Below are 18,427 nucleotides of genomic sequence, written 5' to 3' on the forward strand. Positions count from 1 at the left end.
TGGAGGTTTGATAGAATTATACAAAACCATGAGGGGATAGATAGGGTAAATGCAAGCAGACTTTTTCTACTGAGGCTGGGTGAGACTAGAACTAGAGGTCATTGGATGAGGGTGAAAGGTGAAATGTTCAAGGGGAACATGAGGGGGGAAACCTCTTCACTCAGAAGGTCATGACAGTATGGAATGAGCTGCCAGTGCAAGTGGTGGATGCGGGTTAGATTTCAACATTTAAGATAAATTTGGATAGGTACATGAATGAGCGGAGCATGGTCCAGTGCAGGTCAATGCAACCAGATAGATTAATAGCTTGGCACAGACTCGATGGGCAGAATAGACTGATTCTGTGCTGTAATGTTCTATGATTCTATAAAATTTCCTATGCTAGAAACTTTCATGTCTGCCTGAGGGAACATATGGGACCTCACTTTTCTGGAGGAACTCAGCAAGTCAGGCAGCATTTAAGGAGGGGAATAAACAGAGTATTTATTCCTCCCCCCGCCCCCCAACCCTCCAATGCATCTTGACTTGCTGAGTTCCTCCAGCATTTTGTGTGTGTTGCTCAAGATTTTCAGCATCTGCAGAATCTTTTGTGTTTAGGACACCTTACCCAAAAGATGACACTTCTTTGTTGCAACACCACTCTCCCTCAGTGTTGTACAAGAGGATCAGCCTAAATGTTTGTGCTCAAGCTGTTGGGACTGAGGCTTGAAAATGCACAAAAACTGAAAACATGTATTAATTACTACTGAATCTACAAGAGAAGAGAATCAAACGAAGATAGATCTTATCATTACAGTTGTACAAGGTATAGGCACAAACTTCTCTGCGCAGGAGTCCCTTGAACCTGAGGGTGACTTGCTTCCACTCTAGTTGTAGTTTATTGTCATGGGCATACAGTACATACCCAGGGTACAATTGCCACAAAAGTTTGTTTTTTTACAGCAGCAACACACATTACAAACTTGACACCATACATTATATAAACCTAAATTAAAGATTCAAAGATTAGCTTCATTTGTCACATGTACATTGAAACATAGAGTAAAATGAATCATTTTGTTTCAACTCAGTGCAAGGATTGTGCAGGGGGCAGCCCACAAGTGTTGCCCCACTTCCGGCACCAACATAACATTCTCACAACTAACCGTAACCGGGTGTCTTTAGAATGTGGAGCATCCGGAAGAAGCTCACACAGGTACAGGGAGAATGTACAAACTCTTACAGGCAGGAATGGGAATTTGAGCCTGATTGGTGATTGCTGACATCGTAAAGCAATTTTGTTAAGCGCTGCGCTACTGTGGTTAAATTCTGTATCACTCACACAACACAATAAACAAATATTACTGAATGATATTTAGTGCAAGTTTGCAAATTGAGGGAAGTATAGCTAGAGGTAGAATTAGGATTTTCAGATCAGTTTAAGAACATGGTGGCAGTGGGGAAGAAGATGTTGTTGGGTCTTCAGGCTCCTATACCTCCTGCCTGATGGCAGCAATGAGAAGGGGGTTTGGCCCAGGTGTTGGGGGATCCTTAATGATGGATGGCATCTTTTTGAAACATCTCCTTTTGAAGATGTCCACAATGCTGGGGAAGCTCATGCACATGACGAGAGGTGGCCTTTCGTAGATGCCCTTGATTGTGTGGAGGGCTGAACCCAGGATGGAACTGGCTGTGTCCACCAATCCCTGCAGCCTTCTGCGTCCCTATGTGTTGAAATGCCCGTACCGGCCCATGAGGCAACCAGCCAGATTGCTTTCCACTGTACAGCTGGAGACGTTTGTCAGAGTCATTGGTTGTTTGTCAGTCTTTTTCTGTAGTTTTTGATATGATTCTATTGTATTTCTTTGTTCTTCTGTGAATAAATTTACTTTGAACTTTGAACTACTCTGTGTTAGAGCTGGAATTTATCTGGTGGCCAGGGCAATATTTAGCTCTTAGTCAGTACTTAAAACAATAGATTACCTGCCCACCATAGCACTGCTGTGAATGGGAACGTATTATGCACAAGTTGGCTGCTTTTCATACATAACATATAATCACGACTCAAAACTAATTCACAGGCTGTTAAGCACTTCAAGAAATACCATGCAAACTAAAGTCTGGGTATTTTGTAATCAGCCATATTATGGGCTTTTACATTTTCTAATGTAAAAAAGTTAACAACTACTTAAGAAAGCAGAAGTCTATTTTTTGCATTATAAAAACAACACCACAGATTTGAAGCCATTACTGCAGCATGTAATTGGATGATCAAAAACAGCCAGTGAACCAACATCAAAATCTGCAACTCAAGATAGAGCACTGCCAGCAAATAACTAAACACGCTGTCAACCAGAGCATCCGAGGGTGCAGAAGAGATATACTGGTGGCCACTGCAACCACTGCCGAAGCTTTCTGGGGATGAGCCACAGTTTAAGGTCCCGCCACCATCGGCCTGTGATTACTCAGAGTGAAAGAGGTGAATTCAGGATGGTGTAACAACCTCTCAGCTGCTCAAAGAGGAAACATAAGTGACATTGGTTGATTTGACAGTACAACTACTGTAGAAAGAGACATGATCTGATTATTTTTATTCATATATATTTAAAAAAAATAATTACCCAACTATCTGAAGCCTTAACTAGTTGGAATGGGCTGAGGGTATGGTAGAGGCCGATAATCATAACATTTAAAATATATTCTGTTGAGTTGGGAGGTTGCAATGAATGTAATAAAAAAGTAATGAAGTGCATTGATGGGATAATGGGATAGTGCATTGTGTGGGCACGTGGCCAAGTGGTTAATGCATTGGACTAGCGACCTAAAGGTCATGAGCTCAAACCCCAGCTGAGGGAACCTGTTGTGTCCTTGAGCAAGGCACTTAATCACACATTCCTCTGCGATGACACTGGTGCCAAGCTGTATGGGTCCTAATGCCCTTCCCTTGGACAACATTGGTGTCGTGGAGAGGGGAGACTTGCAGCATGGGGAACTGCTGGTCTTCCATACGACCTTGCCCAGGCTTGCGCCCTGGAGAGTGAAGACTTTCCAGGTGCAGATCCATGGTCTCGCAAGACTAACGGATGCCTTAAAAAAGATGGGATAGATCAGGGATTTGCAACATTTTTTAGGCAATGGACTCCCACCATTAACCGAGGGATTGATGGACCCCAGATTAGCATCCTTTGGGATAGATAGTGAGAAAGATTTCCCCGTCACATAGGGGATAGATTTAGACCGTTAGACATAAGATTTATTTATGTATGGAGACACAACACGGAATAGCTCCTTTGAGCCGCGACGCCCGGCTACCTCCTCTGCCCCCGTCCCCCTGATCTAACCCTAGCCTCATTATGGGCCAATTTACAATGACCAATTAACCTACCAACCAGTATGTCTTTGGACTGGAACTGGAACACCCAGAGGAAACCCACACCGTCATAGGGAGAACATACAAACTCCTTACAGATAGCGACGGGAAATGAATTCTGGCACTGCAAAGCACTGAGCTAACCACCATGCTACCGTGCCACCCCATATAAGACACAGGAGCAGAATTAGGCCATTCGGCCTATTGTGTCTGCCCCAGCACTCCATCATAGCTGATTTATTATCACTTTAAACCACATTCTCCTGTCTTCTTTGAAGTCCTTTTTAGTCAAGAACCTATCAACCTCCCCTTTAAATATACCCAGTGACTTGGCCTCCACAGCTGTCTGTGGCAATGAATTCAACAGATTCATCACCCTCTGGCTAAAGAAACTCCTCCTTATCTCTCTTTTATAGAGATGTTCTTGTATTCTGAGGCTGTGCCGTCTGGCTCTAGACTCCATCACAGGAAACATCCCCTCCATGTTCACTCTACCTATGCCTTTCAATATTCGATAGGTTTCAGTGAGGTTCATCCTCAATCTGCCAGTGAGTACGGGCCTCAGAGCCATCAAGTGCTTGTCATATATTAACCCTTTCTAATGAACCTCCTCTGGACCTTTGCTAATGCCAGCAAGTCCCTTCTTAAACACGGGGTCCAAAACTGCTCACAATACTCCGAGTGCAGTCTGACCCATGCCTTATAAGCATTATATCCTTAACCTTTAAGGTTAGAGGTATTGGATTTAGGGAGGTTTGAGGAAGAACTCCTTCACGAAGGGTGAAGCATTGAGATGAACATTTGAAATACGTTGCTGCAGAGGGCCCAGGGCTAGTGCTGGAAAATTAGATTCACACAGAGAGAGGTACCTGGTGACTGGCGTGGACATGGGTGGACAAAGGGTCTGTTTCTCTGCTGTGTAATGCCATTGACTGAGATCAGATCTACTACTCTGCATTGGCAAATAATTAGCTTTCAAAATCAGTCACGGAAAGTTCAACGTTGTGCTCAAAACTTTTCTGAAAGAAATGCTATATCTCCAATCATTCCTGGGAACCTCTGGCAAGGTGAAAGAGGTGAATTCAGGGTGGTATTGAGAAGCAAACCACACAAAGAGCTAGAGGAATTCAGCAGGTCAGGCAACCTTTCTTCAAGACTCTCTCAGCCCGAAACGTCGACTATCTATTAATTTCCATAGTTGCTGTGTGTGTTGCTTTGGATTTCCAGCATCTGCAAACTTTCCTGTGTTTATTTATCTATTGAAATACAGCGCAGAGTGGGCCCTTCTGGTCCTTTGAGTTGTGCTGCCCAGCAACACCCTATTTAACTCTTGCCTAACACAGGGGACAATTTGCAATGACCAATTACGCTACCAACTGTTACGTTTTTGGATTGTGGGAGGAAACTGGAGCATTCGGAGGAAACCCATGTGGTCACGGGGTGAAAGTAGGAACTGCTTACAGACGGTAGTTTGAGAATCCCAGGATTATGCATCTGAAACACACCGCAGAGTTGCCTAAGTGATGGAAGGAGTGCACTCACTGTCCAATCTATAGTTCCCACACTGGGAACTTCAGTCACTTTTGAACCCACAGGACTCCAATGGATGTAACTAATCTACAATCTTGAAGGCTACTCGATAAGACTGTGTATGTATGCGAGGTATGCGATTCAGAAGTGAAGTAATGAATTTATAGGCAAAGAAGGTTATATCATAAAGAAATATGAGAGTAATTTAGTATTGTCAATCTTATAACCGGCATAAAGAAGTTAAGTGAACTTCTGAAATTTAATCAATGCATATATGTGTCTTTACTAGACATTTTGTTAGTTTGTAAAAAGTTTCAAATTAATCCTCAAAATAACAGAATAGCAATAAAAAATGCCAAAGTAAAAAAAAACAAATTAAAGTCAAAGAAGTACTATTTATTTTGCTGAGGATTTTCAATCTCGATTGCAATTCCAACAGAAATAGACTACAATTGTTTCTTTTCTTGCATGGAATTTTGCGATCAGCATTTTCTTCCCAACCTCCGCCTTTTTCCTTAACTGATGAGACCGATCAGGGAAAGATACCCAGACGGTGTAGTGTGAGCTCCCACCGCCTGTGATTGAACCCCACTTCCTCACTCTCCCTGATTGTAATTGGTGGGTGAGCAGAACAAGTGAGAAGGTAGGCTCAATAGGAGGAACCAAGTGGTTAGCCAGGAGGCGGAGTCGGAGTAAGAGGAGGATCCTGAAAGCTTGTGGAGGGGGCGGAGTTGGAGGACCCAAGAGGTTGGTGAGTGGTGTTGGAAGACCAGAGGTCAGCCAGGAGGCGGAATCGGGCAACCGGCGGGGGTGTAAACCCGAGAAGAGGCGAAGGGGCGGAGTCGGAGGACCGGAGAAGTCAGCCAGCAGGCGGAGTCGGAGAAGGTGGGGAGACCCGAGAACGAAGCTGACGTAAAAGCAGCGGAGTCAGAAGGACCCGGGAAGCGCGCGGCGAGGCTGCGTCTGGGTACGCGCGTGGGCGCGCACACACAGACATTTTGACGGGGACGAGGACGAGGACGAGGACGTCCTCCAGGGAGCTTCGAAAGGCACAGAGAGAGCGAGAGAGTTAAAGGAGCGGCGGTGACGGGGATGTGATTACAATCGGAGTAGGACCACCCGGGCGACGCTAAGCGAGGCCGAAGGAGGAGGAGTAGGCGCCGGCAGCGGCTTGTTTTATTGCCCTGGATCTCTCACTCGGTGTGCGGCTGACGGCGATGAGCGCGGGGCCCGGATCGGCCTGTGGCTGCCGCCGGCTCGGCTGACGGGGCGGGCGGGCTTGTTTTTTTTCGCTTTCAAAACAGTTCCATCCATTACTTAAGTGTATTTATCGCCACACATCCCCTCGCACTCATCCCCACTGCTACCTCCCCACAGGAGAGGCCGGTGAGAGCCCGGGCCCTTCCTTGAGCAACACTCCCCCCCCAAACACCCGCAGCCGGCCTCCACCCAAGATGATGTGTGAAGTGATGCCGACCATCAGCGAGGATACGATGAGCCCACGGGGCTCGCAGTACGGCGCCGACACCGAGGCCAACTTCGAGCAGCTGATGGTGAACATGTTGGACGAGCGCGACAAGTTGCTGGAGAGCCTGCGGGAGGCGCAGGAGTCGCTAGCCCTGTGTCAGGCCAAGATGCAGGAGGCTTTCCACGAGAGGGACTCGCTGCAGAGACAGCTCAACACCGCCTTACCTCAGGTAGTGCTGGCGGGTACCTTCACTCTCACCTTTACCAGCCTTGCACTGCCAATCTCTCTTACCTTTGCACATCTATTCCCTAACCATCGACTGCCCTGATAAGTTCTCCTATTGCACCCCCTTCTGCTTTTTGCTTTATTTGCAATCCTAAATGGGTTTACATACCATTTTCCTTTCGGACCCTTGCTTTTTCTTTCCCATCACTTCTGTTCACCCCCATCCATGCTCGTTCCCCCCCCCCCGTGGCCCTTCCCCATTCCCTCATATCACCCCCCAGTGGCGCCCCCTTCCCCATTCCCTTGTTTCACCCCCCCCAGTGGCAATCCCTTCCCCATCCCCTCATTTCACTCCCCTCCCCCCGGTGGCCCTCCCTTCCCCATTCCCTCATTTTCCCTCCAGTGTCCCCCCCTTTCCCCATTCCCACATTTCCTCTCCAGTGGCTTCCCCTTTCCCCTCCAGCTGTTCCCCACTTTCCCACTCGCCCATTTAACCCCTTTGTTCCCACTTTCTCCAACACCCACTCACCACTTTCCCCTCTCCTCTGGCCTTATTCCTATTCTCCCCCCCCATTCTGCCCCCTCATTTAGTCATCTTCCCATTCCCATTTTGCCCCCTTCTGTTGTATTCCCTTTGCATTGCCCTTTCCATGCTACGTTGTACCCTATTCATCCCCATTCTGCCTATTGTTACCTCTGTTTCTCCCCCTTTCCCCTGTCCATGCTCTGCTTTAACCCCATCCCTCCCCCTCTTCTCGTACCCTTTTTTCTGATTCCTTCCCACCTTCCTGCCCTTCTGCCTCTATATTCTGTCACCTGTCTTCCCCTTCATCCTCTTCTGTTTCTTTTCTCTCATCTTTTCCCTGGTCTGTACCCCTCATCCCATCACTTGCCTCCTCTCATTCATCACCCTAATGCACAACCCATCCATGACCTAATTCTCCCTTTGCAAGTTTTGTCCTCACGCTTTCTTCCGAACTCCTGCCTGTTGCTTTCCATCCACTCTTCCTGGTTCTTTGTTTGCCCCTCCCCTGTGTCTGTTGTTTTCTTCCCTGTTTCCTGCTAATGTGTTTTGGCTGCCATTCAGTTCAATTCATTATGGCTTTTCTGTCCTTTTGGAATGAGAGTTTTTATTGTTGCTGCACCTTTCAGGAACAACTTGTTTGTGTTTAATTGCTCCACAACACCTAATGGAGCATTATCATGTTAAAAAAATGTAGTTTTGAGCCACACAGAAGAAGGTATTCATTTAAACAAAAACTTGCTCAAAGAGTCAAAAGCTTTTTCCTTGGCATATGAAGCTTCCAAAAGGACCACGTGCTTGCTGTAGTGTTTAGAGGATTGCATGTCTTAATGGCCCGGAGACCTATGTTGGTTGGGGTCAGGGCCTTGTGCTTTGGCTGTTGGTAGGGTCATTCATGCCAAACAGGTTGAAGGGTAGAGGCCGGACTAAGAGTGGTCCACTGGTCATCCAGGTTTGGGGGTTGAGCTGAGGGCTAATAACCCTGACTGGCCAAAAAGCAATTGTTATTGAAATAGCAATGAAGAATCCTTCCATAGAGACAGAGATGGAGGACCTTCATTGCTGCCCTAAATGCCAGCGGCATTATGGGCAGCAAGTAAATTAGCATATGCAAATATAATTTTCAAATCTAATCTCATCCAGGATTATTGCATTCTCCAATTTTGGCTGTATTCACTCACAATTTTGATTAATATATACATGTTTGTTTCTTTATCAGCAATGGCCCTTTTGAATTCCCCCTACTTCTATTTCCTCCTTCAATGATGCTTTTGGTTAACTACTCTACTTTCGTAGCTTGGGATAAATATTGATTTCATTATGTGCCTGGGGAACATGTAAGAGCATCTCAAAGGTGCACACTGCTGGCATTCAAGTGAAATATGACTCCTGTTGGAAGATGGAAATTATGGGAGAGTTCTAGGCTCAGCAAGCTTCCAGAAGCACCAGTTAGGATTGATCATTGTGATATACTTGTGTTGAATTAGTCCATGATTTGTGTCCATGCAAAAGGACTCATTAAAAATGTAACACTTCCTTACTGCTATTGGAATGGTTGATGATTGGTTGTCTGTCATTTCTGATGATGACAGATCTGCGCAGTTCTTCTGTTATGCGGTGAACTGCACGAAGAAAACCTGTATGAGAGAGTTTTTTAAAGTGCACTTGGAAAATTCCACTCTTCAGAAGTCTGGGTCCATAGATATGAATAGTCCATTGGAATTTCAGTCTAGGTATTTGTGCTTAAATTGGAATTGAAAAGGATGTTTTGCTGAACTGTTCATACAGATCAAATCATTGCAAAGTGCATTGAGGTAGAACAAGGTAAAACAGTAACAATGCAGAATAAAGAGTAACAGTACAGAGAGAGTGCAATGCAGATGAACAATAAACTGCAGGATCATAATGAAATCTATCGGGAGGACAAGAGTCCATCATATCACAGTAGGGAACCATTTAATAGTCTTCAAGCGTGGGGTAGAAGCTGTCCTGGAGCCTGGTGATCATGCTTTCAGGCCTGAAAACGTGTACCACAATATACATCCTAGTGGAAGAAGGGAGAAGAGGGGTTGTTTGGGATGGTGGGGTCTTCATTAAGCTGACTGCTTTACTGAGGCAATGAGAAGTATAGAGGGTTCTGGTCACGTGCAGAGCAGTTGCCATACCAAGCTGTAATTATGCATCCAGATGCGATGGTTTCTAAGGTGCATTGATGGGGATGTGGCAATTTTTTTTTGCCGCCTCAGGAAGTTCCGCTTTTTTGACTGTGGCACCGATTGAGTTGGACCAGGACAGCTTATTGCTGACCAGCTCTTTTGTTAATAATGAGGGAAAGGTGGTTGTTATAACAATGTGACTTGATCCCACAATCTACAATGCTCCCACAAATTGGAAGTTGTTGCTACTTAATAAATGAGCGAGCACAGATAATCACATCAGTTATTTGTAGGATGCCTGGAAAATAGTAATAGAATTGAGCAGATGGATTTTTGCTTTAAATTTACCCAATGACTTGGCCTCCACAACTATTTGTGGCAATGAATTCCACAGATTCATCAGTTCTCTGGCTGAGGAAATTCCTCCTCATCTCTGTTCTAATGGGACAGCTTTCAATTCTGAGATTGTGTCCTCTGGTCCTAGATGCTTTCGTTCTTGGAAACATCTCTCCATGTCTACTCTATACCTTTCAGTATTCAGTAACTTTCCAAAAGATCCCTTAATTCTTCTAAACTTCTGTAAGTACAGGCCCAGAGCTATCAAACATTCCCCATAAGTTAACCCTTTCATTTCTAGGATCATTCTTGTAATCCACCTCTGGACCTCTCCAATGCTAATACACCCTTTCCTAGAAAAGGAGCTCAATATTAGGTGGAACATATTATAAAATGTGAACTCATATGCTGGTGGAAAAACAAAACCTTTCTTGAAACTATAAGGATGAGGCTAAGATGCATCCTTCATCAAGCTTCATGGCTAAGCTTGATTCTTACTGCTGGTAGTTTGTTAGCAATAAATTTGGGCCTAGAAACTGACCATGAGGTAAAACATACTTCGCTTAAATTAGTTAAGTTTATTTGTCTCTGTTGCAGAGCTTGATAGTTTTGATTTTTTTTTGCTTTGGGATGAAATGGAACATTGCAGAAATGAGTCATGGGAAACTGTTTGCTATCGTTTAGATGGTTGTTCATTTAGATTGGCCAGGTTATGAAGGGCATGTAAAGACTGTAGTCTGTGGCCATTACGTAATTTATATAGAAATGCATTTGCAATGATTGAAATAGGTGAGGATGAGTTTTAAGTACAAACTATTTCCAAATCCTACAAGGGCAAATTTTCCTCAAGTAGCCAGTTGTTTTAGTTCTAATTAAGCTAATTCAGGGTTTATTTAGAATCAAAATTGGGTTTAATACCACTGACGTGCTATGAAATTGACTGTGTGGCAGCAATACATTGCAATGCATAATTAAAAACTAAATTGCAGTAAGAAGTATGTATTAGCTAAGTAGTGGAGAAGAGGGGAAAAAAATGTAGTGAGGTAATAGTCGTGGGTTCACCACTGTCCATTCCGAAATCTGATGGGGGTACAAAGCTATTTCTGAATCATCATGTGTGCCTTCAGGCTTGTGTACTTATTTCCTAATGGTAACAATGAGAAGAGGGCATGTCCTGGGTGATGGGGATCCTTAATGACAGGTGCTGCCTTTTTGAGGCATCGCTCCTTGAAGATGGCCTGGCTGTTGGGGAGGCTAGTGCCCATGATGGAGTTGTCTGAGTTTACAACTTTTTGCAGCTTATTTTGATCCTGTGCAGTAGCCCCCCTGCGCCCCCCCCCCCACATACCAGAGGGCGATGCTTAGAATGCTCTTCACAGTACAGCTGCGGACATTTGCAAGTGTCTTTGGTGACCTACCAAATCGCCTCAAACTCCAAATGAAATTGATTTTATGTAACTGCATTAATGGGTGCAAGGTAGATGTTGACACCCAGGAACTTGAAATTACTCAGTATTTCCACTTCTGATCCCTTGATGAGGACTGGTGTATGTTTCCTTGCCTTGCCCTTTCTGAAGTCCACAATCAATTCCTTGTTCTTCCTGATGCTGAGTGCAAGGTTCTTGCTGCAGTACTGCTCAACTAGTTGATCTCTCTCATTCCTGTATGCCTTCTTGTCATCATCTGAAATTCTGCCAACAATAGCTGTCATCAGCAAATTTATAGATGGTCATTTAAGTATTGCTAGCAGAACCAGTAGGAAAGTTGGTAGTGTTGATGCTGTAGTCTGGTTTAACCTTGACTGATGGAATATGTTGTCTTTTAGACAATAAACAAGCTTTGCAAATATGGCGTGTTGTTATTTTTTTTAAATAGGGCTATCAATGAAAGAATTCCTTTCTGGCCTACCTTATTCATTTGATTTCAGGTTAAGAAATGGTTTTGAGTATTTCTCTTGTACATTATTCCAGTACACAGTGCAGTTTGTTTTTTTTAATTGAGTATAACTATAATTATAGTTAAACAGTTTCACATTGTCATGTGCTTTCACTTTTAAATGTTTACCTCTTGTGAAAATGAATCACTGTGGTGTATGCGGTATTTGTTTTATATTCCTGAAATAAATTGCCTGACCCATTAACCCATGATAGTTCTGTCTGCCTTAGAAAAGCATTATCTCTACATTTATAAAATGTGTGAGAATCAGCTTTATTATCACTCTCTTGTATGACGTAGAATCTGTTGCTTTGTAGCAAATACATAAATTACTATAAATTACAAAATAAATAGTACGAAAACAAATAATGAGGTAGTGTTCTTGGACCATTCAGGAATTTGATGGCAGAGGAAAGAAACTGTTTCTGAATCACTGAGTGTAGGGCTTCAGGCTCTTGTGCTACCCCACCAGATGGTAGTAAAGAGAGGAGGGTCCTTAGTGGTGGATGCCACCTTCTTGAGATACCACCTCTTGGAAACATGTCCTCAATGGTGGGGAAAGGATGTGCTAGTGATGGAGATAGCTAACCTTTACATCCCTCCACAACCTCTTGTGATCCTTGGCATTGGAGTTTCCATACCAGGCAGTGATGTTGCTAGTCAGAATGCTCTTCACCATAGGTAAATAGGTTTTCAAGAGTTTTTGATGACATGCCAAATCTCCTCAGACTCCTAACAAAGTAGAGCTCTTGACTGCCTTCTTTATGATTGCGTCAACATGTTGGGCCCAGGGCAAATCCTTTGTAATGTTGACACCATGGAACTTGGAACTGCTGAACCTTTCCATTGCTGACCACTCAATCCACTGATTGCTGAAGTCAGTGGTCAATTCCTTGGTCAGCTGCATTTGAGTATGAGGCATGGAGGACAGAGGGAACTTGATGTACAAGTTCAAGGCTCCCTGAAAGTGGTGCTGGTTGATGACAGTGAAGAAGATGGAAGGAATGCTACCTTCATTGGCTGGCTCATAGCGTATAAGAGCAGAGAGGTTCTGATACATCTTCATAAAGCAATGGTTGTATCACAGTTGTGTACATTTTGGTTGTCACGTTGTAGGACAAATACAATTTCACTGAAGAGGATCTAGTGGAGATTCACCAGGTTGTTGTCTGGGATGGAGCATTTCAACAATGATGATAAACTGGAGAAGTTGGGTTAATTTTCCTTGGAGTGGAGGAAGCTGAGGGAAAGGGCGGTGGGGGTTGGGAAATTCTGATTTGAGACATACTATATTTTGAGGGGTATAGATATTAGCTATTAGAAAACTTTTGTCCATAGCATGTTTAAAAACTAGAGGACGTGTAAAGATGTAATGGTACGTCTACAGCGGATGCAATCTCACTGACTCTCCACTTGGCCATGTATCACCTGGACAATAGCAATACCTATGTCAGGCTGCATTTGATTATAGTTCAGCATTCAATGCCATCATGCCCTCTATATTAATCAACATGTTGTCTCCAAACCCTGGGTCTCTGAACTCCCTCTGCAACTTGTTCCTTGACTTGATCATCAGGAGACTACATTTAGTGCAGGTTGAAAATAACAGCTCCTCCTCGCTGATAGCTAACACTGTTGCACCTCAAGGATGCATGCTTAGCCCACTGTACACTCTACACCCATGATTGTGTGTCTAGACACAGCTCAAATGCCATCTATAAATTTGCCAATGACACAACTGTCAATGGCAGAATTTGAGATAGTGATGAGCAGGTGTACAGCAGTGAGACAGATCAGCTGGTTGAGTGGTGTTGAAAGAATAACCTCGCACTCAACGTCAGTAAGATGAAGGAATTGATTGTGGACTTCAGGAAGGGGAAATCAGGGAATAGACCAGTCCTCATCAAGGTATCGGCAGTGGAAAGGGTGAGCAGTTTCAAGTTCCAGTGTGTCAAAATCTCTGAACATCTATCCTGGGCCCAACATATGCAATTACAGAAGGCATGACAGCAGCTATATTTCATTAGGCGTATGAGGAGACTTGGTATGTCACCAAAGACTCACGCAAATTTTTACAGATGTATTGTGGAGATCACTCTGTTGCATTGTATTGAGGGGGGGGCACTGCACAGAATCAGAAAAAGTTGAGTAAAGTCGCCAACTTCTGTCATGGGCATTAGCCTCCCCAGCATAAAGGCAGCATCTGTCATTAAAGACACCTGTCACCCAGGACATGCCCTCTTCTCATTGTAACCATCAAGGAGGTGGCACGGGAGCCTGAAGGCGCACACTCAACATTCGAGGAAGAACTTCTTCCCCACTGCCGTCAGATTTCTGAACGGACAATGAACTCATGTACACTACCCCACTACTTTTTTTTCACTTTTTATGCTACTTATTTAATTTTTATATATGGTGTAATTTATAGGTTGTTGTATATTACAATGTACTGCTGCTGCAAAACAAAATTTTTCATGACATATGCTAGAGATATTAAACCTGATTCTGTTAAGAGGGAGGAGATTTAAAGGGAATCTGAGAAGAACTTCTTCACCCTGTGGTTGTTGGAATCTGGACTGCATTGCCTGAGTAGGTGCTGAGAATTTGGAAACGCAGCTACTAAATATGGACAGTCAGCATTGCATTGTGTGTGGGAAGACATGTCTCATGAATTTCTTTGAATTTTTTGATAGGGTGACGAGCAAGGCAGCAGGTGCTGTCTGTACAGACTTGTGGAAAGATTCCAGCATGATGGTTCACTTGGGATCCAATGTGAACTAGTCAATTTGGATAGTGGGAACCAGGGTGATAGTGGAGGGTCATTAGATTGTGCCACACCTTTAATTGATCATGTTAAACAACTGCTTACTAAATGGTCCCCATTGTCCTTTTCATTGATTGGCCAAATTAATGCTATTAAAATGATCATTTTACCTAAATTTCTGTATCTATTTCAGGCGGTACTAATCTTCATCTCTGAATCCTTTTTTGATATTATTGATTCTAAAATTTCTTCATGTATATGGCAGAATAAAAATCCTAGGTTAAGTAAGAAATATTTACAGAAATCAAAAAAGGATGGCAGTCCTTTTCAAACTTTTCTTTTATGGAAAACAAAGGGAATAACATGTTTTTGTAATTTATTCATGGATAATTGTCTCATGCCTTTTGAACAGTTGTCTAATAAAATGATTTGCCTAGATTGCATTTTTTTCAGATATTTACAGATTAGAAACTTTTTGAATGTTATTTTACCTACTTTTCCGATACCACATCAAACTGAAATTATAGAAAAAATTTTAGGTTTAAATCGCTATCAGAAGAGTTTAATGGCAATTATTTATGATTTAATTACGAAAATACGTCTAGGTACATCTGATAAAATTAAGAGTGAATGGGAAAGAGAACTTCAGGTATTTTTACCTATAGAGAAATGGGAGAAAATTCTCCAACTACTTAACACTTCTTCAATGTGTGCCAGACAGGCTTTGATATAACTTAAGGTGGTTCATAGCGCCCATATGTCCAAGGATAAATTAGCTTATTTTCATTGCCATATAAATCCTGTCTGTGACAGATGTAATTCTGAGGTAGCTTCCTTGACGCATATGTTCTGGTCCTGCCCTCTTTTGGAAAAATATTGGAAAGACATTTTTGATATTATTTCGCAAACAACAGGAATTCTGCAGATGCTGGAAATTCAAGCAACACACATCAAAGTTGCTGGTGAACGCAGCAGGCCAAGCAGCATCTGTAGGAAGAGGTGCAGTCGACGTTTCAGGCCGAGACCCTTTGTCAGGACTAACTGAAGGAAGAGTGAGTAAGGGATTTGAAAGTTGGAGGGGGAGGGGGAGATCCAAAATGATAGGAAAAGACAGGAGGGGGAGGGATGGAGCCAAGAGCTGGACAGGTGATAGGCAAAAGGGGATACGAGAGGATCATGGGACAGGAGGTCCGAAAAGAAAGACGGGGGGGGGGGACCCAGAGGATGGGCAAGAGGTATATTCAGAGGGACAGAGGGAGAAAAAGGAGAGTGAGAGAAAGAATGTGTGCATAAAAATAAGTAACAGATGGGGTACGAGGGGGAGGTGGGGCCTAGCGGAAGTTAGAGAAGTCGATGTTCGTGCCATCAGGTTGGAGGCTACCCAGACGGAATATAAGGTGTTGTTCCTCCAACCTGAGTGTGGCTTCATCTTTACAGTAGAGGAGGCCGTGGATAGACATGTCAGAATGGGAATGGGATGTGGAATTAAAATGTGTGGCCACCGGGAGAACAGTAGAGGAGGCCGTGGATAGACATGTCAGAATGGGAATGGGATGTGGAATTAAAATGTGTGGCCACTGGGAGAACTTTTATATATTGGCGAGACCCGACACAGACTGGGAGACCGCTTTGCTGAACATCTACGCTCTGTCCGCCAGAGAAAGCAGGATCTCCCAGTGGCCACACATTTTAATTCCACATCCCATTCCCATTCTGACATGTCTATCCACGGCCTCCCCTACTGTAAAGATGAAGCCACACTCAGGTTGGAGGAACGACACTTTATTCCGTCTGGGTAGCCTCCAACCTGATGGCATGAACATTGACTTCTCTAGCTTCCGCTAGGCCCCACCTCCCCCTCGTACCCCATCTGTTACTTATTTTTATGCACACATTCTTTCTCTCACTCTCCTTTTTCTCCCTCTGTCCCTCTGAATATACCTCTTGCCCATCCTCTGGGGTCCCCCCCCCCTTGTCTTTCTTCCCGGACCTCCTGTCCCATGATCCTCTTGTATCCCCTTTTGTCTATCACCTGTCCAGTTCTTGGGTCTATCCCTCCCCCTCCTGTCTTCTCCTATCATTTTGGATCTCCCCCTCCCCCTCCAACTTTCAAATCCCTTACTCACTCTTCCTTCAGTTAGTCCTGACGAAGGGTCTCGGCCTGAAACGTCGACTGCACCTCTTCCTACAGATGCTGCTTGGCCTGCTGCGTTCACCAGCAACTTTGATGTGTGTTGTTTGATATTATTTCAGTAGTTTTGCGTATTGATTTACAACCTCATCCTATTACTGCAATTTTTGGATTACCAATGATGGACTCTAATCATTTATCCCCTTCGGCATGCTGTTTGATTGCATTTGTTACATTAATAGCCAGAAGATCCATTTTATTTAAATGGAAAGATTCTAATCCCCCTACTACATTTCACTGGTTTTCTCAAAGTATAACTTGTTTAAACTTGGAAAAAATTAGGAGTGGTGCTATCGATCCTTTGGTTAAATTTGAAGAAACTTGGAGGCCATTTATTCAACATTTTCATGACGTAAGCTGACCTTTTCCGAATCCTTTTCAATAACTTTTTGTTCGTGTATAGAGGAGCTAAGTTAATGACAAATAATGATTTTTAACCGATAAAACATGCCAGCCCAGCCTTTGTTTTGTTCTGTTTTTTTTAGTGTAGGGGGTCTTTTTCTTGGTATAAAATGTTCTGTATCTTTTTCATGTTCGGTTATTAAGAGATTGGGAGGCTTAAATTACATGTTACTCGGAGTCTGTGTGTACATTAACTGTTAATGTAATCCCGATCTCTTTGTATTACTATCATTGTTTTATCAATTCGAAACTTAATAAAAAAGATTGAGAAAGAAAGATTGTGCCACAAGGATCAGTGCTGGGCTCACTGTTTGTCACGTATGTTAATGATTTGGATGGCAATGTAGTTGGTGTGATTAGTAAATTTGTGGTAGAGGCCAAAGTCTGTGTAATGGCAGTGAAAAAGGCAGGGTCTAGATTAACTGGGAAAATGTGTGACAGAGAGCACTTGGTAAAGGCACTCCATATACAGGTGCATTCACCCACACACAAACATTGCCTTGTTATTCTGCTGTTGTTGTCGTGAGTGTGTGCACTTGTAGTGAGTGTGTCTTCCCTGGTATATTCTCATAATTAACCCACCCTCACCACATTGCTACTTACAAATCAGCCACTCACCACAACAACAGAACAGCAAGGCAATGCTTTTGTGTGTGAGTGAATATGCATGTGTAAAGAGTGCTTTTACTGGGTGCTTTGTCACAGTGGGCCAAGGAATGGCAGATGAAATTTAATTTGAACTGTTGTATTTTGCTAAGTGAAACAAGGATAGTAAATGGCAAGATGCTGGAGAAGTTGAAACTGTCCTACGGTTACAAGTACATGGCTCCCTGAAATTGGTGATGCAGGTTCACAAGGTGGTGAAGGTGGTGTAACAGCTCTATAAGACATTGTGAGTATTGTGTGCGGTTCTAGTTGCCTAACTATAGCAAGGGTGTCAATAAACTGGAAATGGTGCAGGAAAGAATCATGGGCATGTTGGAGAGACTGGATCGGAAAGACTTTTCTTTATCCCCTGGAGAGAGGGAGGCTGGTGGTGACCTTAGAGGTATACAAAACCATGATGTGCGTAGATAAAGTGAATGGTTACAGTCGTTTTCCCCCCCCCCCCCCCGCCCTTTCCTGGGTTGAGAGTCTGAAGCTAGTAGCCGTAGATTTGAGATGAGGGGTGAGCTGTAAAAGGGACCTGAGAGGCAACATTTTCCACACAGTGGGTGGTGAGTGCATAGAATAAGTTTCCAGAGGTGGGTTCAAGTACAATATTTAAAAGAATTAGGCAGGTGCATGGTTAGGAAATGTTTGGAAGGATATGGGCCAAATGTAGGCAAATGGGAATAGTTCAAGTTGGCAACATGGTCAGCATGGATTACTTGGCCCGAAGGGCCTGTTTCTATACTGTATAACTCTTTGAAAATTTTGTTCATAGTTTTAAATGTTTGCAATTTTAGGCTTTTGCAGCAACAGGATAACCCAATATTTATGAACTAGTTTAATTAGGTGGTTTCCTCCATTTTATTTGGGAAGAAAGGGACAGAGATGCATATGTAA

General features: G+C 43.5%; 1 protein-coding gene across 3 annotated transcripts in view; it reads left to right on the top strand.

The window, feature by feature from the left end:
• The first annotated feature begins 5,649 nt into the window (after positions 1-5,649).
• Positions 5,650-18,427, top strand: part of LOC140205281 (liprin-alpha-1-like) — a 161,388-nt gene continuing 148,610 nt past the window's right edge. For all 3 annotated transcript variants that reach the window (XM_072272774.1, XM_072272776.1, XM_072272775.1), the window contains exon 1: positions 5,650-6,576. In XM_072272774.1, the coding sequence (XP_072128875.1) occupies positions 6,334-6,576 (243 nt within the window). In that variant the 5' untranslated portion in view covers positions 5,650-6,333. The remainder of the gene's footprint in view (positions 6,577-18,427) is intronic.

The sequence above is a fragment of the Mobula birostris genome, chromosome 11, assembly GCF_030028105.1.
Source record: "Mobula birostris isolate sMobBir1 chromosome 11, sMobBir1.hap1, whole genome shotgun sequence".
NCBI classification, from domain to species: domain Eukaryota; kingdom Metazoa; phylum Chordata; class Chondrichthyes; order Myliobatiformes; family Myliobatidae; genus Mobula; species Mobula birostris.